We start from the raw sequence: 23,131 nt of genomic DNA, 5'->3' as shown, positions 1-23,131 counted from the left end.
CCCCTGAGGATAGTCAGTGAAGGTCTGGATTTACCCAGTCTTCTCTCTGTCCTTTCTGGCGGTCTGGTTCCTGGCTCATATGAAAGGTGGCCTCATCACTAACATATTGGTTTGACTCAGTCTAGTTCTACCTCTTCTAGTTCTTTAAAACAACAATAATGGCTGGTTATTACTAGATTGCATGTACTCACTAGACAGTCCTAACTAGGTGACTTGCTGGGGGGAAAAGCCTGCTTTGGGTTGTTTTGTTTTTAATCTCCTCATCTGGATTAGTCACTGTTACAGTTTTTAAATTGGTACTCATGAAATGTCCTCGTGGCACAGGGCCAGTCATTAAACCTGCTCCCTGCTCCTTGTCACAGCTCTGTGGCAAGAAGGCAGGGGTAGACTTTGTGTGAGTCTAAGTGTGGGGATATGATGACAAATATAAGGAAAGAATTATCAGGTAATGGCCAAATATACAGCTGACACAATTTCCAGGAAAGACCTTTTCTCCTTTGAGAATTAAACATCTGCCTACTTAAAAGTGTATGCTGTTTTTCTAGTGTGTTTATTGTAAGCTATTTGCCTGGGCAGCCAAGTAGCACAGTAGATAGTGTAGGACCTGGAGTCAGGTAGACCCATCTTCCTAAATTCAAATCTGGCCTCAGACACTTACTAGTTGTGTGACTCTGGGCAAGTCACTTAAACCTTATTTACCTTAGTTTCCTCATCTGCAGAATGAACCGGAGAAGGAAATGGTAAAACACTCCAGTATCTTTGCCAAGAAAACCCCAAATAGGGTCATGAGGAGTCAGACATGACTGAATAACAACAACAGTTTGCCAAAAGAGCTAAGAATTAAATTCCTGTTATCATTCACTACTAGAAAACTAACCCAAAGAGAGGCACCTGAAGTCTAGTGAAAAGTTCATGGAACTGCTAGTCATGAGGCCTCATGTCAACTAGCTGTGTGACCTTAAGTAAACAATTTAACCTCTCTAAGCTCTGGCTTCCTTATTGGTGGAATGGGCATAATGACAGCAACTTTATATGTTTCACAGGATTCATTTGTGCATGCAATATTTATTTAACATCTATGATGTATATAGTTCTAAGGTTGGCACTGAGATAATAATAATAGCTTACATTTATGTAATACTGTATGCCTGGCGCTGGGAGGAAGGAGCTCCTATTATCTTTATTTTACAGATGAGGAAACTGAGGCAAAAATAAGTTGGGTGGCTTGCCCAGGGTCACATAACTAGTAAGAATCTGAGACTAGATTTGAACTAGATTTTAAGTCTTTCTAAACTCCAGACTCAGCACCCTTTCAAGATGCATATCAAAGAAATGCCAGACCTGGTCACTCCACATTAAGATCTCAACATTAGGGGGAAAGCACCCAGAGTATCCCTTTGTCATTTGAAATGGTGAATACAAATGCAGATATCTGAGAACTGGGTGTATTAACCTCTGGGTTGAACTTTTATTGGGATAATTGTCAGGAGGATATGATCCAATTTTGATACAGCTTCTAGATGAAAAGCTCATTTTGTCTTGTGTTTTTTTTTCTTTTTTTTCCCTCACAACCCGATGTCTTTTGGGGTTCTTTCTGCCCAGGCTCTACCAGCAGCACGTGGCATGCCGGCATTGATGACTCACCAAACGTTACAGATGACGCAGCAGATGAGATCATGGATCGCATTGTCAAATCGGCCACCCAAGTGCCCAGTCAGCGAGTGGTGCCAAGAGAAAGAAAACGATCACGGGCAAATAGAAAATCACGTGAGTCCATTGGGGAAGTGGGAACAGAACAGAACGCGTTTTCCAGGAAGCCAACCCCCCAGGTCCCCATTTGCAGAGTGGAATGAGAGGGACCAGTGCAGGGGTAGTTTGGTAACTTTGTGCTGTAATGAGCTCCTGGCTCATAGCTCAGAATAGAAGAAATATGTAGTGCATCTACCCTGGCGGCCCTGCCTAGATGGGATCAGTCTGCAACAAAGAGGTCCCTTTTAGAATTCTGAGCACTTCCAGGGTCCCCATAAATCTGTTCTGTGTTACAGAACTCAAATCCCCGAGGGACTCCCCAGGAGCTCCAGGCCAGAAGACGACGTAATCCAGGGGCTACAACCTGAATCTATTTTCCTAAGCCTGCTTTGGCTCAAACTTTTAGTCAAGGGAGGCTGCAGGCATCTTTAGATAGCCAGGACAGAATGATGTAGTGAATAAACAATGGAGTTGAATTCAGAGTCCCTAAGTTCCAGTCTCTGCTCTGCTGGGTGCTATGTGTGTGACCTTGAACAAGTCCCTTCAACAACTCTTGTGCCCTCAATTTCCACATGTGTATAAGGATTGAGGGGTAGGGGAGGTAGGACTAGGTGTTCTTTAAAACCTCTTCCAGCTCTCAATTCTATACACACCAGTGGAGATCAGAGGTGTGGGCCAAGGACAGCTTATGCCCAGGTTGCAAAAGATGCTTTGACCAGGTGCGCACCAAGATCTCTTCACTCCCCAGAAGAGTTTAGTGTTACCTCTGGACTTGGAGATTTTGCTTTGTGTTCCCTCCTACAGATAATTTATAAAGATATTAATTAGTAGGGCAGCAAGGTGGCACTGTGGATAGAGCACCTGGCCTGGAGTCAGGAAGACTCATTCCTGAGTTCAAATATGGCCTCAGACACTTAGTAACTGTGTGACTCTGGGTAAGTCACTTAACCCTGTTTGCCTCATTTCTCTCATATGTAAAATAACCTGGAGAAGAAAATGGCAAATCACTCCAGTATTCCTGTCAGAAAAACCCCAAATGAACAGCTGGACCTGGCAGAAAATGACTGAGCAACAACTAATAATACTAATTCAAGCCACAGTCCCTAAGGAAACACAGATCTTTATACTTTTCTACCCAGAGTAGTACTGATTTATCCTTAGGTGGCATAATGGAGATAGCAATGGATTTTGTAAGATCTGAGTTTGAATCCTGCCTCACCTACTTATTGTGTGACTCTAGGGAAGTCACGTCACCTCACTAGGTCTCAGTTTCCTCAAAATAACCATAAAGATCCCACCTATCTCCCAGAGTTGTAGGATTCAGATGATATATATGTAAAATGCTCTGAAAACTGTAAATCACTATCTAAATGTTAGCTATTATGATGATCTCTGTTCTTTCTTTCATTTCACTAGGATTATCCATTATCTTAGACAAAACTTTTTTGATCAATCCCTAAATCCATTGTGACTCAACATTGTATATAGCCTTTGGTATGGGACTTCATCAAAGGCATTAGATTGTACCCACAAGTTCTTCTCTCTTTACTGATCCCCAAGCAATAAAAATATCATGGTCAATTCTCCACTGTCTCATATAGGAATCACCAGTTTCTGGTACAGAGTGAAGTTTAAAGAAGAGTTAGAGACTGAGTGACTACTTGGAACAGAGAAAAGAAGAAAGAGCATAGACTTAAGAATGATCTTAATATATGGAAGAAAAGACAGGTGTTAGCCCTTATTCAGAAAAGAGTCACAAGACCAGAATGCCTAAACCAAGGCAGCATGAGACTGAGTCAGCTAGGTCTAGGTAATCAATCCATCCACAAAGATTTATCAAGCACCTACTGTGTGCTAGGCCTAGGGATCCAAATTCAAAAGGGAAAGGAGTTGGGCGGCTAGGTGACGCAATGAATAGAGCACCGGCCCTGGAGTCAGGAGGTCCTGAGTTCAAATCCGGCCTCAGACACTTAACGCAAAAACTAGCCGTGTGACCTTGGGCAAGTCACTTAACCCTAACTGCCTTCCAAAAAGCAAAAAAAAAAGGGGGAAAGGAGTTTACATTCTAAAGGAGAGAATATGTACATATATAATATATGCTATATAAGTATGTAGAGTATGTTTAAGATGAATATGAGACAGTTTTGGGAAAGAGGGCTTTATTCGTTTTTTTTTTTTTCCAGTAGAATCAATTTATACAACCCTTTCCATATAAAAATTGTCCATGTTTGACATTATCTTTTGGTTTGCCGTTAGGCATTATGAAAGTTGCATTAACCATTTCATGGTACTAAATGCAATTTGGGAAAAATAGGACCATAATCACTTCATTGGCACGTGAAGTAGCAGCTGCTTGGACTTACGTAGTCACGAGTAATACCTGTCATAGAGTTCTTACTGAACCATCAGAAGTTTTGGTTGTTTAGATGTCACTTTGAAAGGGTATCATAAAAACATACCAGTAAACATTACTTGTAAGGTTTGGTTTTCTTTCTTGGTCTTTTAATAAAGATATGATCCATTTAAGAAAACCATGACCTAACTCTCCAAATTCTCTTTTGTTCTGTGCTCAAAAAGATCCTGTGTTAGTGCACAGGAGTTTTCTGCACTGGGTGGAAGGTTGGACCAGATGGCCCCTTCCGGCTCTTAAGATTCCATGATCTAGTTCTCACATGCCTGTGGTTTGCCTTGCTCTAAGATAATTCTCTGTTTTATCAGTCCTCTTCCATACTTGCACAAAAGAGTCAGCTATTGTTTCATCTGACCAAGCACATTTCACTCAGTGAAACTGTTTATTTCCATAGAGCTGGTTTTAATTTGAGTGTAGTGGAAACACCAAGAAAAACTTGGGACCCAGTAAAAGTTTAGGTTGACCCTGATTTCCTTTGTAATATGTGATTGATAAATTCCAGCCTTTCAAAGTCTCAACATGATGTTTCAGTGAATCAAAAACAACTGAAAAAGGAATGTAAAGTTCCATAGTTCAGGGCCTCAGGCTTCAGTTCATTGACTTTAATTGCTGAACAGTGGCACTGAGGTAAATGGATAATGAAGGAGATAATGAATGACACAAACAGTCTGGCTATAAACTCATTTGGCTGGAGGAGAGAATCATTTCACGCTTTAGCAAGAAGCGTTCACACCATTTCCAAGAAACTGAACAGTATCCTTCCAATAACTCAGGAATTTATGATATGAAAACAATTTGAGGGCTGCTAAGATAATTAAGTGTCTGCTTTTGGGTTTGAAGCTTATGGCTCCACCTCCACAGTGCCAGACATCCTGATGAAAAGTCAAAAACTTGCTCAGTTTAGAAACATGGAAGGGCATCCAAATCATCATAATAAATCCTCTTTTTTTCCAACTGTTGAATTTTTTTTTATTCAGTCTAGTTAGTTTCTGGCTGATCTTAACTCCGTTACGTTTGCTCCTGGCCAAACTCCAGTCTATACCCTCTGATTGGCTTGTGATATAACCATATGAATTCATAAAGCAGTAGAATGAATTTATATCCCATCTCAGACCCTTACGACCAAGGTGACCTTGGTGAGTCACTTCTCATATCAGGGCTTCAGTTTCCTTATCTGTGAAATGGACTAGGTGACTTCCAAGAGTCCTGTTTCAGAATCTCTGACATGTCAATTCAGAGGATCATAGATCTGGAGTTGGAAAAGGACTTCAGAGGCCCTCAAATCTGACTCTCATCTTACCAATGAGGAAACTGAAGTTGAGGTAGATTAAGTGATTTGTCCAAGATCACATGGGTAGTAAGTGACAGAGGGAAGAATTGAACCTGAGACCCCTGTCTCCAGAGTCAGTGCTTTTTCTACTGTACTATGTTGCTTCCTGTCACTCCATTAATCACTGTCCTTTATTGTGTCTATAAAAGCCTGGAGGTCATATGGCCTCTTTTACATTTATTTCACATAAGCATAATATATTTGAGCTGATTTGCCTTTAGCCTTCTCCTTTCATATAGTATTGAAGGACAAAACAGTGACATCTGATGAGTAGAATTTCCTAAAGGAAGAGAATGATGGAGTCTGAGAAATCCTTTAGAGAAAACAGAAGGTCCTCACTGTACAATATCTTTCTTTCACTTCCCTGCTACCCTGGGTCTGCCAGTCTCCCAGCACATTTCAGTTACCACCACCCTTTCTTTCCTAGTGGTATCTGATGCTATCCAGGAATCTGCCCACAAATCCCATTAAGAAAATGCTGATCATACTGATCACCTGAGTTTAATTTCAGCAATTTCCACTTACTTCTCCTAAACAATATATTGTATCTCTTTGTAGGTCAAGGTTAACTTACACAAAACAGTAAATCCAAAGACGTTACCATACATACTAGTTACCAGAAGGATTTTGATCAGGGAACTGATCAGGTTAAATATCCATTCCCTTACTTTTCATCATCAAACCAGTCAAGTACTATGTGCCAGCAACTAATCTAGGCACTGAGGAGTCAAAGAAAGGCCAAAACATAAATACAAACAGTTCATGCTCTTCAACACAAAACCCAATAGTCCAGTTGTATATTGTAGCAGCAAGCACCCCAAGCGTCCTCAGGGTTGCTGCCACCACAGGTTCTTGGATCTGCTTTGATAAAGGAAAGCAACTCAAAATGGATTAACAAGCTTACTTTAATCAGTCAGACCATATATCGTTTACCTTGTTCAGGGGAAAAAGGTCAGCACCCTGAACTTCAAAGTATACAGGAAGAATTATCAAGACAGAAACAGATCTAGTAGACAGCTTTCCAAACTGTCCAGCCATTACATCCATACCCATTCAACATCTGGGTTTCCACATCTGGGTTTTTCAAAGCCGGGGGAGCTCCAGACAACGGCTTCCCAGAATCCATATCAAATCACAGAACACTTCTCAAAGTGAGCCCCCAAAACAAAGCCTCACATCAGGGCTTATATAGCCTTCTCCTGGCTCAGAGAATGTAACAACCTTATTGACCCACTGGCCAATCAAAAAGTATCTACTGAAAAACAAGCCTCCCACCCCAGGCTTCAGGTGCACTTTAGCCTAGGGGCAGGGAAGATCTTCCAAATTTGCATTCTCATTACATATATCTGGGGCTGGTATATAGGAGCCCATTTGTATTTAACAAGCCCAGATGTGTATCTGATGTTTATGCTTGAGCTACACCCTTTTCCCCATTTGGAAGCATTATCAAAAGAGCACTGGGTTGTGATCCTTAGTATCAGCAGCAGAGAGACCCGAAAGGATGAGGATAGAACATATTGAGGCAGCTAGGTGGTGAAATAGGGTGCTGGGGTTTGGAGTGAGGAAGACCTAAAATCATAATCATCTCAGACCCTTACTAGCTGTGTGACCCAGGCCATTTAACCTGTTTACCTCAGTTTCCTCAAATGGGAAATGGGGATAATAATAATAGCACTCATCTCTCAGAGTTGTTGTAAGGATAAAAAGAGATAGTGTTCATAAAGCACTAAATAACACATAGTAGGTGCTTAATAAATACTTGTTCCCCGCCCCCCCCATTTGTTAAGTTGACAGTAAGACCATCAATTTGGTTTTGGTTCTGATTGACATTTGAATCTGCCCAAGTGAATCAAGTCTGACCCACATGCCACTATTTTTGGTAAAGCTTAGGAAATCATACTATTAAAAGAGACCACTGTATAGTCAGATACTTTTTCCATTTATTTAAATAAATAGAACATTGCTGTCATGATGATGCTTATATAAACACCATGTGAACCCAAGTGCCAAACATTTTCTCAGCGTGTGCCCAGAGTGTACCAAGCGTTCAGAAATGTCCTTAGATCTGTGAAGTTTACTTCTCTACTTATTTGACCAGGCATTTTCCATTAAATGCACTAAGATTACCATTCATGGACATCTGTATGCTACCTTCTACTGAGATAACTAAATTTAATTAAATTTAAGATGCCTCCAAGTACAGTAAGTTATGCCCTCCTGACCTTCTTAAGGCAGTATTTTGTGTCTTAGTTATGAGATCTCAGCAGGCCTTTCTCGTCAAGAACAAGGAGGTATTTTTATCCTATTCTAACCTATTAAAATCTATTTCTTCAACAAATGCTTTAAGGATTGCTTAAAGAACATAAAAGGTCATTAGAAAGTTTTATTTTTATTGCCACTGCATAGAATGCATTCCATTACTCAATTAAATGTAATCTACCTCAAGACAAGACCTTTAAGAGCCAAAATATTATGTCTAGTTAAGTTAGAAATACAAGCTAGAGTTTAACAGCAAAGAAGGAAGAAGAGATTGTTATAGCTTCAAGGAGTCTAAAGCACAGATGAAAAATGCTCAGGTTTCAGGGCCATCATTGAGAGTGGGCACCATGGAAATGGGATAACCTTGAGGGGTCAGGTAGGCATGGTCCTTCCTGAAATAGCTTCCCTACAGGCTGTGAGTCATGATATCTATAACTCTGCCAAAGGAGTTTCTTCTGGGGCAGATAGGTAACACAATGCATAGAGCACTGGGCTTGGAATTAGGAAGACCCATCTTCCTGAGTTCACATCTAGCCTTAGACATTTATTGTGTGACCCTGGGCAAGTCACTTAACCCTGTTTGCCTCAGTTTCCTAATTTGTAAGATGAGCTGGAGAAGCAAATGGCAAACCACCCCATTATCTTTGCCAAGAAAACCCCAAATAAGGTGAAGAAGAGTTGGACAGGACTGAACAACAAGGATCCATACTATTTCAGAAAATGAAGATTATCAGATAACCCCAAGGGGGACAATACAGGAAGCCAGTCATAAACCCCAGAGTTGGAAGTAACTTATCAGTTCCATTTTTTTTAGTGATAACCACATGACACAAGTCATAAGCATGTTTAAGCTAAGAGGTGAACATTCATTGTTAAAACATCTAAGCTTAAAGGAAAGAGGAAGGAACCCAGGGAACTAAAGGAAAATGGCCATTCTTCCAGGGTTCTTAAAGCCTAAACATAATGAATTCTCTGTTCCTGATACTTTAGGGTATTTGTAGCCCACTGAGCAGGTCTGCAAAACACATTGTTACCAAGAGATGTTATTTACATATGTACCTTTGAGCAATTAATACACAGTAATACTCAATCTACCAATTTGTAGTCAAACCCCTTTAAGTATAGAGTATATAAAGTACAGGTTGTGTTAGTACCATTTACTATAGTCTTTCAAAACTGGTTTAATTACATGATCTACGTATATGTTATAAGAACTGCATAAGAGTTTTTCCTCCTGGACTTTTGGAAGAAGTGATTTAAATGTGCCAAAGACCATTTTCTGGATCAAAGCTTCCCTGATGTCTGAATAAGTATTTCCTTGATGCTCTTATCATTTATTTGGTGTGCTCACATAATATTCATGGGAAACTTGGGTAAAAAGTGCTGTTGAATATGTACCAGGGGATGCTCTCTACAACTCTAAGTCATATTGGTTAGTCAGGTTCCCAAAGGAAGGGTGAGCACTTCCAGTCCTCCCTAGTTTATGGAGATAATCCTGAACATCTGGTTGATTTTCTAATATTGTAACTCACTGAACCCCAGCTAGTGTGCTCTCCATTAATTATCCAGTTGATATCAATTAGCCAGCCAGAGTTGATTAGCTTTCAGTTAGGAATATTTAATAAAGTGGTTTACAAAACATTCCCCTTAAAAATCTTGGATATACTCTCACATGGGTACATAAAGAGTCTCTAGTGGAAAGTGGGCTTAAGTTTAGAGAACACATGATCAGGCGTCACTCACAGGTCCTGGCTGTTAGAAGTCCTTTTTTCCATTTCTTGGGTCCCCATAAAGTTCTTGCAGATACAACTTTCTCCTAGGTTCCAGGGTTTGGAGTAGAGAATCCTAGAACTGCCTTTACTCAGGCTGAAGAGATGACAGTCTGCAAAGCTGCCTTTTCCTCAGTGTACCCATTCTGTCCTCCTGGCTTCACGTATTATTTGAAGGGAAAGTATGATGCTCCCTCTGGGCTTACTCCAGCCCCACCCTCCCACCTTGCTTTGCACAGGTGGAGGCGACAAATTTCCCTTCTCCAAGAGCTCCCAAGCTGGGTTCTGGAAGCAGTTGGTGGATTCCTTCTCATAGAATCTTCTTCTCTAGTATGCTTAAGTCCAGAAGTGTATCTAATTCTTTCAACCAGTCCCAGTGCATTTTGTCCTCAGATTTCAATCAATGACTGAAGCATTTCATCCCTTCCCAACTTGATTAATTAGATTGTCTTTATTTAGTTTGTGCTTTTGACTGGTAGATTCAATAGAAGTGTTTAGAAATTGTTCCCATCTCATCTATACGTTTGGTTGATTCTTTGATTCTAAACTCAATTTAAGAGACGTTTTCATCTGATAAATGTACCAGCAGGCAGTGCATCTTGTTAGTTAATTAATTGAGGCAATTAGGTGACACAGTGGATGAAGTGCTAGGCTTGGAGTTAGGAAGACCTGAGTTCAAATATGACTTCAGACACTCTCTATCTATGTTACCCTGGGCAAGTCACTTAACACTAGTCACTTTGCCTCAGTTTCCTCAACTATAAAATGGGGATAACAAGACCTACTTCATAAGGTTGTTGTGAGGATCAAGTGAAATTTTTTTTAAAAAGCACTTAGCACCTGGGACATAGTAGGTACTCATTTCCTTTCCTTAACTGGGGTTGGAGTATAGGACATTTTATAGCTGTCTCCAGGGATATCATCCTAGTCTGAATGTCTTCTTCATGTAGTGGATGGAAGGAAAGATAACAGAAGGAAACAGATTGGGTCCATAGTCCCTTGTCTTCTGTCCTCTGCCCTATTCTCTGAGTCTGGAGGCTGTGACCTGTTAGAGTGGATTTTAAAAAGGAGAATCTATAGCTGTGAACAGCTAAAAGGAGTAACCGTCTTTCTAGTGGCAGAATGTCAGCGTCCAGGGAGTTTGTAATTCTTTTCTGCCATTGGTCATACAGGCAGACACATATCAATTTCTAAGTCCGCTGGTCAAAGGCATTTCTGTAGGAGCAAAGGATGGGGTGGTAGGCGGGGGAGGGAGCAAGATGACTTTCTGTAAAGGTTAAAAGATTATTCAAACCCATGGGCATTACAGTCTTTTGTGATCTGCTTAGAAAGCAAGATGCTCTACCAACTGACTTCATATTGTGCTGTTAATCACTTGTTTCTGTTGTTGTTGTCTTCTCTTGCCTGGGGTTTTCATGGCACTGTAGTGAGAAGAACTCTGAAGAGTGGACTAACGCCAGAAGAAGCCAGAGCACTAGGCCTCGTCAGCACTTCTGAAATGCAGCTGTGACATCGGCAGAGGTGATAACAAGAACTCTCTCCTCCCTAAGATCCAGATAAACTCTTCCACGTGGCACCTCCCCTGGGCCCATGGGTGCACAACATAGTGGCTCATGTGGTTTAATTGTTACAAAATGTATAGCTGGGATAAAAGGGGGTGTCACCTTCCCCACAAAAATCAACCTGACAGAAAAAGGAGTGTCTTTATTTCTAGGTGACTTCACACAGCTTGTTCTCTCAGTATAGATGGGCACAGGTACCACACATCTCCTTTGCATCACCCCTTTACCATGTCAGCTCTGTTCATGTTGGCTTTCTCTGTGATTTCGTTTAATAGCTCTAACGTGTAACATCTTTTCAATGTAGACAATAGGCCTTTCAGACAGAAATTACTTTTGTTATCACTCCCATGATGTGTTGTGTTCTCATGTAAGACAGAGTCTATACAATGCCAAATTATCTGGATCAGAAGTGAAAAGGCGAACTCCAGAGAAAGCCCAGATGTCTGTTTTGAGAATTCTAGATGTTGTAAATGTTTATGCAAATTCAAAAATGCACGCCGCATTTCAGATATTAAATAAATAGAGTTCAGTGATATTGGTTTTCTTCACCTGGATAAAGTCCTTAACAGTCATCTAGTCTGTAATCCTCCTTTGGAGTCTTGGTCAGAAATCATCTCTGTCTCAGAACAAAGACTGTTGCACTGAACAGGGAGACTTCAAAGGCCTTTTAGCTTTGCTTTGGGGTAGTTCATGTTGGGGGGAAAAACGTAAAGATAAACAAATGAAGAAAGTAGCCCTGAGATGGAGGGGGAAAAAAAGATAAACAAATGGAGAAAGAAGCCCCAAGATGAGTTATTAATACACCCCTGATTTCATAAAGCAGAAAGAATTTACCAGTTCTTATCATGATGAACATTAGCATCGAAAGTATCTTCTGTGCCAACTTACTGGACACCATAGTGATTAAAGTGATCTGTCATACTCAACTGAGTTCCCTCCAGCCCAAGGTTTTATCATAATGGTTAAGTTTGTATGAAATAAAGTGTGTTGACATATCCCCTTAAAGGACTTCTTCCTCTCCTTCCCACAATTCTGACTGTCTGAAACTGAAACTTCACTAAGACTCCTTGCAATTTTGTTCTTTAAAAAAAAAAACTACTAACAAAAAATTTAAAAAGAAATGTTAAGCAACGTCTGTGTACAGGACCACCAAATCAAATGTTGTGGTCAAAAATTCTTCTAATTAGTTCGGGGGCACTCAGTGCATGTGCAGCCAAAAAAAAAACCAAAAACAAAACAGCCTTCAGAGTGATGCCACCTCCCTCAGTTACCCAAGAGAGCTTCCCATATGGAAACTGTGCAAAAGGTTATCAATCAATCTTTTTGACAAAGAGTTTGTCATATTTTTTAGTTAGTTTTAAATACTAGCCTATCAGAACCAGAGCAAGGCAGGGTGGTGGTAACATTGGCAGGATAAGGGGTGGAAGTGGGAGGGAAAAATCACTCTTTGGGAGATTTCTTAAGGGCTGAACTCTTTCCGTATTGGGGACCAATGGTGGAGCCAATAGATCAGTCATGTCTGACATTGAATATTTGGGGTATCTTAATGATCATTAAATTACAGGTCCATCATTGTTTCACTTTCCAAATAGATTTGATCTGGTTATAGGACAGGCCTTAATGATCTTGAGAATGCATTTAGAAGGAATACTCCTTCCCCTGAAAACCAAAGCTAATGTTCCACTCATAGGCATCAATAAATGTATTTTTCCCTTGTCTACATTTCACTTTGTTGGGAGATAGGTAGAATTTTTTTTAAAGCAACCATTTGTCAAACAGTTTATGAAATGTATGCCCCAGAATGACTTAAATACTGCAAAAGTCACAGAATAGACCTGAGTACTATTTTAAAAGTTGTATTTAATTATCTTTCTTATTTAAGAAGAAAAAACAGGGTATTAATATTTATTAGCATCAACGTTCTAAAGCAAATGTGTTGTTTTGCTTATGGTTTGGTAATTTGCTGTAACCCCTCCCCATTATTTCAGCACCGAATAGCAACATGATGGGCCTCCTTGGTAGGGGAAGGAGAGCTCTCTGGCAAAGAAAGGAAGGTGGATCAGGTGCTAGGTTGCTTGGTTAGCTTTTGGCAACTGGCATTTCCCCCAGAGTTTGTGAATAAGACAACAGACCATTTGTGTTTGATTTTTGTCTGCAACAGCAGGAAAAAAAGTGTCAAAAAGCCATGATTGTGTGAATCCACACAAATCTAAAACAACATAGAATTCAAATGAACATTATGTTTTAAAGTTTATGAAGGGTTTTCTTCCCTGTGCTTTCCTAATATGATTTTGAAAAGAAGGATGTGTTTTTACCTGTGCCCAGTGTCTCCTACTCACCTGGCTCTGCTCAAGTACTGTTGGGTACAAGAGCTCCATGGGAACCAGGTGCCTGCCCACAGCAATCTTGCTGGTTAGTCACATGGGCTAAACTTAACCTCTTTTGGTGGGTGAAGGAAAGGGCAATTTAATCCTTTAAGTATCTGCTTTCCATGAACAAAAATATTGGCTCAGAGGAGAAAGGAAAGGGATTACAAAGGGTTATAATAGTTATGTGATAGTAAAAACATAGAATTTATAAAAAATACCAAAGACCAGTACTGACCTGTTAATTAATCTCAGTGCAAATGTGAACCCATTTATTTAGTGCTACCTTGGATCTAAAAAGGCTCATTAGTAGAGTATCCTGTGGGAAATTTGTGCACAAAGCTCCCCAAAGTAAAAAGTCTTTGAGTTAAAGTGTGTATAACAATCATAATCATGGAGACAATGCCCTGAGCCTCCACCTCCTCTCCCACCTGAAACATTGGCTCACACTTGCTCTCTAGTAGTGCTCCGTGGTTTAGAAAGGACTTCACAGCCTATTATCACAATCATCCTTAAAACAACACAGTGAGGTAGGTCCTGCCTCTGAGACCCACTGGCTGAGTGACCCTGGGTATGTTTATTTAACCTTTGAGTGCCCTAGATACCTCTTCAAGACCCTAAGTTATACAGAGAGTGCCAACCTGCATTGGTAGGGGGAAACTTCCTCACCTGGGCATTCTTTATACCAATGAAATCAGTCATAAGTCTAGTCTCTGACTTCAAGATGAATTGATTTAGAATGAAAATATCCTTTTCTTTTTGCCTTTTCTTCTCTCTGATCTTTCTGGATCTTTCTGTTAGGGTATTGGTTTGGTAGGCAAAGCTGAGTTAGCCCCTAAGAAATTTACTCTCTAATAGTGTTTTGAAATGGATTAGGTATAGAAAATGAATTGCACCTTGAATTTTCCACACGTGAAAATATTCCTTCTATTCCCCACATTCAAATATAGAGCACCCAGATACCTTTTTCCCTCCTCTCCTTGGCATATGATTAAAATAAAAAGAACTGTTTTAAATGGGCAACAAAATAGGAAGTTAGAAGGCAAATCTCTGCTAAGCAAGGCAAGATGTGGGTTTTACTTGTTTGTTACCTTTGGGGTTTTAAGAAATTTTTGTTCCATTACTAATTAGTCCAGTTTTTTCTACCATCTCTTCTTCTTCATATGATATGTGGCATAAAGAATGCTGAAGAGGGAACTAGGAAACTTTGGTTAGTAGTAGCTGTGCCTTATCCCTAAATATGGTTAACCCTAATGGCCACTGGTATCTGTACCACCAACTCTATGGCTCTGGCCATGATACTCCTCCTCTCAGCACTTGTTTTCCTTCTGTTTAAAAATAGAAGATTGGGGTGGCTAGGTGGCTCAGTGAATAGAGCACTGGCCCTGGAGTTAGGAGGATATGAGTTCATATGTGGCCTCAGACACTTAACACTTACTAGCTGTGTGACCTTGGAAAAGTCACTTAACCTCAATTGCCCTGCCTTCCCCGCTCCAAAAAGCAAAAAAAAAAATTTTTTTAAATAGGAGATTGGACTAGATCATTATAATCTCTTCCAACTCTTAGGATCTTATAAATCCATCCAGGGTATTAAGATGCACAGTTATTACCAGAGTTGATGTTGTTCAGTTGTTTCAGTTCTGTCCAATTCTTTGTGACCCCATTTGGGGTCTTCTTGGCAAAGATTCTGGAGTGGTTTGCCATTTCCTTCTCCAGCTCATTTTACAGATGAGGAGAGTGGGGTAAACAGGGTTAAGTGTCAAACAGCTATTAAGTTCTGGGGCCAGATTTGAGCTCAGGAATGTGAGTCTTTCTTTCTGACTCCAGGCCCAGCACTCTATCTAGTGAATGAGATGCCCACAAACTAATAAATGCTAGAATCAAAATCCAAGGTTTTCCCTATCTAACAGGTCACCCTCTGGCTCCTTCTACATTACAACAGAGACCTGGATGAACATAATTATCAAATGCAATAAGGATGTCAGTATAAGAATAAAAATAGAGAATTGACTGTTTTGTTTTGTTTTAATCACCCACTTCAGTGGGGGAGGGTGTCAAAACACTTGCTTGGCATGACCAAACAAAAATAACAACAAGGTGACATCTTTTTTCCATGTTTTAAATAATTGTTTACATGTTCCCAGGCCAACCCAACTAGTTGGTTTAAACCTCTCTTTCAACAGGTACCAGCCAATGGAGTTGTATGATTACATAATTATAACCTAGAGGCTCTCTAATGCAATTCCCTTGTTTTAATGAGGAGGAAACTGAGGAGTGGTGGAACTGGTAAATGAATCCAGATCCCCAGACTCAAAACCCACACAATTTCTGCTTTTTCAAGTCCTCTGGTCTCTGATCCTTTAAAGGATCTGATCTCATTGGACAATGTCCTATTATACATACTTTGTTGTGGTGGCCCCATTAGGGCTGCATTTGGTTTAGGAAGCTCATTGGGTCCTCCTGGTACATCCCACTCTTTAAGTTTTTTGATTTTTTTTTTTAAGCAATTGGGGTTAAGTAATTTGTGCAAGGTTACACAGCCAGTTATTTCTGGGTGTGGTGGTAAGTATCTGAGCCCAGACTCAATCCCAGGTCATCCTGACTCTGGTGCTCTTACTCACTGAACCACCTGGCTGCCCCTAAGCAATTGGGGTTAAGTAACTTGCTCAAGGTTACACGGCCAGGTGTTTCTGGGTGGGTACTAAGTGTCTGAGCCCGGATTTGATCCCAGGTCATCCCGACTCTGGGGCCGGTTCTCTCACTCACTGTGCTACCTGGCCACCCCTAAGTTTTGTTTTTGAATAAACCTTTGGGTTATCCCTTAACAAAAGGCACTGTGGGCCCTTCATTAATGACCCCCAGCACATATGTAGACAGGAGCCCTGTAGGGCCAGGCACTTGTCAGAAGCAGCAGATATATTTTGCCGTTGAGGATGATGCAGGAGTCTATGTCTGAGATAATTCAAGGGCTCATTTAAATAGTATTCATCTTATAGATAGAGATCAGTTTTCTCAGATTTCAGGAGAATCTTTTACAAAGCCACTGTCATCCCTTCCCCAAAAAGGAATCCTTTTTTGAGGGGGGAAAGCAAGGCAATTGACGTTAAGTGACTTGCCTAAGGTCACAGCTAGTTAAGTGTCAAGTGTCTGAGGCCAAATTTGAATTCCGGTCCTCCTGACTCCAGGGCTGCCCCCATAAAGAAATCTTTAATGAAATAGGTCAATCAGCAGAAATGATCCTCAGCAATGTGGTCAGATTTATATTTCTAAGTCAAAAAGACCCTCTGGGGACCTACCCAGGCTCTTCCCACCCTCCCACACAAGCAGAGAAAGAGTAATCAATATTTTTCCAGAAGCTCTTCATTAAAACTAATATTAGGGGCCTGGATTACAGCCTCTAACTGAGATCACATGGTGACCAGTCACTTGTTTCAGCTGATTCAAACATGGAGCAAGGCCTGAAATCCCCACTGAAAACTGGAGCAGCCTTCTGTGAGTCTGTAGGAAAGTTATAGTCATACACTTACTCAACATCAGTGGTTGCCCTGTGACCCTTATCAACTGGTCACATCTATAAAGATAAGTTTTGGATGTGCTTCCTTGCCCCAGTAATAACATTTACATATAGTTTGCAAAGGATTTTATATGAAATTATCTCTTTGAGTTAGCTCACAATAACCCTGTGAGGTGTGTGGAGTATTATCTCCATTTTTCAGATAAGGAAACTGAGGCCCAAAGAGGCTATTCCATAAAAGTGATTATATGGTTAGTATCAGAAGTAGGGTTAAGCTCAGGTCCTTCTGATTCCCAGTCTAGTACTCTCTCTGCCTTGTCCTGCTGCTTTTCAGCATCTACACAGTCTAAGAGAACCAACGGGCATCTTCAGGAAGATACAGTGATCCTCCTGATAAGGGAATGCTTGAGGAAGGTTTCTGACCAGGGTAGGATCAATCAGGTGGACAAAGGAATCAGAGCCAAGTCACTAGCACCGTTTTCATGAGGACTAGGGACATGATAGGTTACTTTTTGTAAAAGGAGAAACGTGGGAGGAAGCTGGGTGACACAGTGAATAGTGGGCCTGGAGTCAAGAAGACCCAAGTTCAAATCCAGATTCAGACACTTACTAGCCATGGGACCTTGGGCAAGTCAATTAACCTTCAAGTTTCCTCATCTGAAAAATGGGCATAATAATAGTACCTATCTCCCAGGGTTGTTATGAGGAGCAAATAAGATATCCATAAAGTGCCTTAGCACTGCACCTAGAACATAGTAGCACTATATTTTGTTGTTTAGTCTTTTTCAGTTGTGTCTGATTCTTTGTGACCCCATTTGAGATTTCCTTGACAGAGATATTGGAGTGGTTTGTCATATCCTTCTCCAGCTCATTTTGTAGATGAGGAAACTGAGGCAAACAGGGTTAAGTGACTTGCCCAGGGTCATACAGCTAGTAAGTGTCTGAGGCCTTATTTGAACTCAGGAAGATGAGTCTTCCTCACTCCGGATTCTGTGATGTGTGTACTAACTAGGGTACCTCCCAATTGCCCTAGGTACTATTACTATAGAGAGATGATGTAACAGCTGTCTAAAGCAGATGTTTCAGACCCTGCTGATGCTCCATTGTGAACTCTCCCTCACATATGCATTAGAAATGCTTGGTAAGCACCAGCTATATAAAGCTATGTAGCTACAGTCTCGTATTGGTACAGGCTGAGATTTAAACCAGATTGGATAATTGGAAGAAAAACCTGACATTGGAAAATAACATACTTGAATAGATTTGATAAATGTATATATGTCTGAAGAATACAACCAAGAAACATGTATTACAACACTGATAAGAGCTGAATTCTTGATGTTCCTGGTAAAATGATACTCCCAGATCTCTAGGGAAGGCATATCAATATTGTGCCCCATGGACATAGTTTTCTGTCTGTAACCAAAAGAAGAAATGGAAGTCATTTTCAAGGATTCTGGGGCACCAAGACTGGCATCACCACCAGGGCCATAGGTCCACTTCAATGGAGGAACTCCACAGATCACCATAAGAAATAGCAGTTTGGTCTAGGCCTAAATTAGCAATTCTGCCTATGAAGGAATGGGACCAGCTGTATCCTAATTATATAGTTAAGGAGATGTCCAAGGCAAATGCACCGAGCCTGGAATACCTTTGATCTGGCACTTAAAAAAAAACAAACCAAAAAAATCGGCCACAAGGCAAATTAGTTCAATTAAAGCCAAATCTCTGAAGTGCTAGCCCTCATCCCTGGTGCCACCATAACCTAAGCTATGGCTCTAGCTTTTCAGTTTGACTCATTCCATTATGAGTTTATTGGACGAAGCAGCTTTGTAGTAATGGGAAAACATAGGACTGGGTGTCAGATGATTTGGGTTCTAGTCCTGGATCTTCCACTAATTGTCCTTTAAAATGTCATATCCCCTTTGTGGACCTCCATGTGTTCATGTGTAAAATGAGAAGCTTGAATTAGATGTTTTCTCAGGTTCATTTTAGCTCTAACAGTACGTGTGTGTGTATACACACACAAATTACATATATATAATGTATGTGTGTACACACACACACACACACACACATTTTAAGATCCATTGCTTTTCTGCAAGACCTATGATTGATTCCTTCACTGGGGCTACAACTAGGATCTCCAGGGAAAAGATTCTGATTCTTAGTTGGGGAACATGGTGGTTTTTTAACATGTCTAGTTTTCAAGAACTATGAAATCCAAGAAACTACCTCCTTTCTCAACCACTTTTGGATTGAGCAGCCAAGAATCCACCATTAAAATGTAAAGTTATATCAAGAAAATAAGGCCCCAGAAATTGTACAAGCAAGGATAACTGGCTAACTTAGTCCAGTCTAACTGAACCAGAACAGCTAAAGGAAAAGGTGGGCAAGTGTCAACAGGTGCACAATACAGAAATCAGAGGGAAGAAATCCCCATCTGAATGGCAAAGGCAAAAGTGAGATTTACTTATCTTGGATTTTGTTATGGTGGCTGTTATTGGTTTTTATTGGAATCATCTAAGCCATAAAGACAAAAGTTTTCAAAATTAAAGTTTGACATCCAGAAATGCCTCTCTTGTGGACAGTTAAAAGTTAAAAGGAAATTGAGGAATATGGGACTATCCATGAGACTGGGAAGGAGAATGGATGGATAGATGGTCAAGCACTGAGTACAGTCAGGTGATTCTTTTTGCAGTGATTCCTTTGAAGTAATTTTCATGGACTCTGTGGTACCAAGAGTAGTATCACCACCTGCCCCACAACTCCACTACAAGAGAGGGATTCTAATGAAGAGAAGGGCAGAGAAATCAGCTCAACAAAGAAACACTCAAAAATAGTCAAGGTCCTTCCACTGACAGTGACTCCATGATGCAGCTCAAGAAACAAACATTCTGGACACTCATGAGAAAAAACTGAATGCAACTATGTCTGTCAAAGAGAAGTGCTCCCATAAGTAACATAGACAATTTAAGATGCTGCCCAGATACTAGAAAGATGATCATTTGTGCTGGCAGCTTTCCATGAAATGTATATTTGGAGCTAACTTTCTGGAATAACTATGCTCTTGGGAGGGGGAGAAAAGACTGTAAAGCAGCCTTCTATAATTCAAATCATATTTTCCCTTTGACTTCCATTTTAACATTGGAAGTGTGCTTCTGTTTTTGAAAAATTGGCCTAAGGACATGATTTTTTTTTAATAAAGAAGAACTACAATAATACTTTTGAACTAATATTTTTCTTCTTTTTTAAAATAATACTTTATTTTTCCCAATTGTATGTAAAAAGAACTTTTAACATTCATTTTTGAAAATTTTTAGTCCCAAATTCTTCTCTCCCTCTTTCCTTCCCCTTCCTCACTCTGAGATGGTAAGCAATTTAGGTTATATATCATGCAAAACATTTTTCCATATTAGTCATATTGTGAAGGAAAATACATACCAAAAACACCCCACCCCCCACAAAAAAATAAAGTGAAAAATAATATGCTTCAATCTGCATTCAGACTCCACTGGTTCTTTCTCTGGAGGTGGATGTCATTTTTCATCATGAATGCTTTGGGATTGTCTTGGATCATTGTATTGCTGAGAATAGTTAAGTCATTCAGAGTTCTTTGTTGTACGGTATTTTTTTTTTTTTTTGCCTTTTTGGAGGACAGTTGGGGTTAAGTAACTTGCCCAAGGTTACATGGCTAGTTTTTTGTGTAATTGTTCAGTGTCTGAGGCCAGAACTGAACTGGGGTTCTCCTGACTCTGGGGCTGGGGCTTTACTCACTGCGCCACCTAGCCGCCCCGTTCGTTGTACAGTATTGCTGTTACTGTGTATAGTTGGTAGTAATGAAGAGGAATGCTGGATTTGGTCCCAGAGGCTTGGGGTTTTGAGCAAGTCGCATAAGCTTTCTGGGAGTTGGTATCTTTATATGTAAAATGAGGGAGTTGGTTTTGCCTCCAAATCAATGATACAATGAAAATTATTATATTTAGAAAATCACACAGTATACATGCTGTACCAGGAATTGTGTAGCCTTTGGGAGAAAACTCCATAAGAAAGAGAAGTGCCCTGGTGGCTTCCTAACCTCTTAAATATTGGTGCTCTCAGGGTAGTCTATCAGGTAAGCCCTCAAACTAGCCAAATATTCTGTTGAAACTGATGATCATAGGTGATAAAGTGAGTGGTCCCACAGCCTTAGGCCGTGCAATGTCCTTCGGGGCTTTATCTTGTGCTTTGCTTTCTGTTGCCTTCTACCCCATCTCTATCATCCAAGGATTTTCCATTTCTCTGCCTTGCTTGGCACTTTTTACATTTGAAGGGGTGTTTACACTTTTGCTCTTTTTTCTTATTCTTTGTAAATTCTTTATGCTATAAAAAAATGAAATAAAATGGAAACATCTTTTTTTAATCACCAGCACAGAGGAGGATAGGGGCCTGCTTAAAAGAATTGTTTCTTGAATTTCTTATTTCTGTAAGTTTGGGTTTACACGAAGTGAGTTCCCCTGAAACAAGGGACACCTATCGGGGAGGGCTATGTGTGAGTAAAGCTTTGTTAAGATGGAGGAGAAAAAAAAGAAGATAATAACTCTCTCCTCATTTGGAGTGTGTCTTCACAGTGGAGGCCCAAGAGGTTCACAAAAGGCTATATGTGGCTAACTGGTCACATATAGAAAGCAGAAAAGTGAAAGCCTCATGGAAAGAGATGGTCCATGGACAAAGGACTTTCTTCTTTTGGGACAGGGCCTTCAGGCAGACTCGGTATCTGGGTTGTTTGTTTTTTGTTCTGTGAGCAGAGAATTGTAAAAAATAAAATTAACAATTGTAAAGTAGAAAAGGATGCTTTTTTTAGGTAAAAAGATAAAAACTGTACAATTGTGTAAAGTTACTACTCATTGTGTGTAGCATAGTGTAAAATAGAGGTCTTGGCAATGTTATTCTTTGAATTGTAATTTAAAAACAAGCCATGCACGGTCAAAGATAATACCCCTGTATGCTTGGTTGCTGTTGGTCCCATCATGGTCTTTGTTGCTGTTGTTGTATACTCTTTTTAGGTAAAACGTTTTTGATTTTTTTTAATGTTAAATTGTCTATAAAGTTGCTTTTTTGTTGTTATTCTGATATGTGACTCCATAAAGAACTTGAAACAATGTTTGAAAGTTTGTTAACCCACCAACATATCTATAATTATCTACTGAGCCATTTGGACATATTGACCCCATGTGGAGATGAACCAAGAGGAATCTTCAATGTTCTCAAGTCCATGTTCTTTTTCTTCCAATATGCCCCACCTAGGAAATTGCAGTCTTGCTTTTCTTGACATATAGAGTCCAACTGGGAAATCTAAATTGAGATTCGCGTCCCAAACTTCTTGATATATGCAATGCAAAGCTGATCTCTTTCTTCAGCAGTATCTAAACTCACCTTGCAATAAAGCTTTATAAAACATCTTCTATGTCCTTGTTTATTTCACTGTCAATGCCAGTGTCTAAGGTTGAGGATGAAGGGAAGAGAACTCTGAGAATAATGCAAAATTCTTTGAAAGGTAGTCTTGGAGGCAGAAGGCCTAGATCCACATCTAGTTTCAGAGACTTTCTATTGTGTGATTTTGTCAAACTTAAGCCTCCAAGCTTGACTACAGGATAGACATGTGTGGTAAGGGAATTTGAAGACCTTCCCTGCTTTGAAAATAAACTCTGCCCCAATAGGCTGAATGTAATCACATGGAGCCTGTGGTAACAGGAGTTTGCTGAAGGGTGGAGCAGAGCCCACAGGAAGCTGAGAGTCAGAACAGCTAGACATTTGAAAGAAAGAAGATGGTAGGCAAGTAGACAGGTTTATGAGTAAAAGTCGGTTTGTGGGAAGGCTAAAGGATGCTGTGGCTCTCTTTGCTGTTGTGGCTTATTAACTTCTTTGCTACTATGATGGAATCAGCTTACTTTTTTTAGGTTTTTTTTTCTAGTGTCTGAATAAATGTTTTGCTTCTGTGTTTTATATGGAGAGTGTTATATTTTGCAATTGAGCACTATGCAGGTATATTTATAGTGGTCATGGGCACTGTGAATATTGCATTGGCACTACACCAATCAAAACAGAGTGCCCCCAGAGAATTAATACTGGTAGGCCACAGTTGATCCTCTGGCCTTAAGTCTTTCCATTCTCCAGTACATCCTGCAGATAG

At 40.2% G+C, this 23,131-nt stretch overlaps 1 protein-coding gene across 7 annotated transcripts in view; it reads left to right on the top strand.

Moving 5' to 3' along the window:
- Window positions 1-22,398, top strand: part of FHOD3 (formin homology 2 domain containing 3) — a 749,832-nt gene extending 727,434 nt beyond the window's left edge. For all 7 annotated transcript variants that reach the window (XM_069075779.1, XM_069075767.1, XM_069075758.1 and 4 more), the window contains 2 exons: window positions 1,603-1,767; window positions 10,945-22,398. In XM_069075779.1, the coding sequence (XP_068931880.1) occupies window positions 1,603-1,767; window positions 10,945-11,027 (248 nt within the window). In that variant the 3' untranslated portion in view covers window positions 11,028-22,398. The remainder of the gene's footprint in view (window positions 1-1,602; window positions 1,768-10,944) is intronic.
- The last annotated feature ends 733 nt before the right edge of the window (window positions 22,399-23,131 follow it).

Source organism: Petaurus breviceps, unplaced genomic scaffold (assembly GCF_028583685.1).
Source record: "Petaurus breviceps papuanus isolate PSGF00001 unplaced genomic scaffold, PetGlider_PUasm1.0 151, whole genome shotgun sequence".
NCBI classification, from domain to species: Eukaryota; Metazoa; Chordata; class Mammalia; order Diprotodontia; family Petauridae; genus Petaurus; species Petaurus breviceps.
Note: the sequence above shows the minus strand (reverse complement) of the source record. Positions and strands in the feature narration are given on the sequence as shown.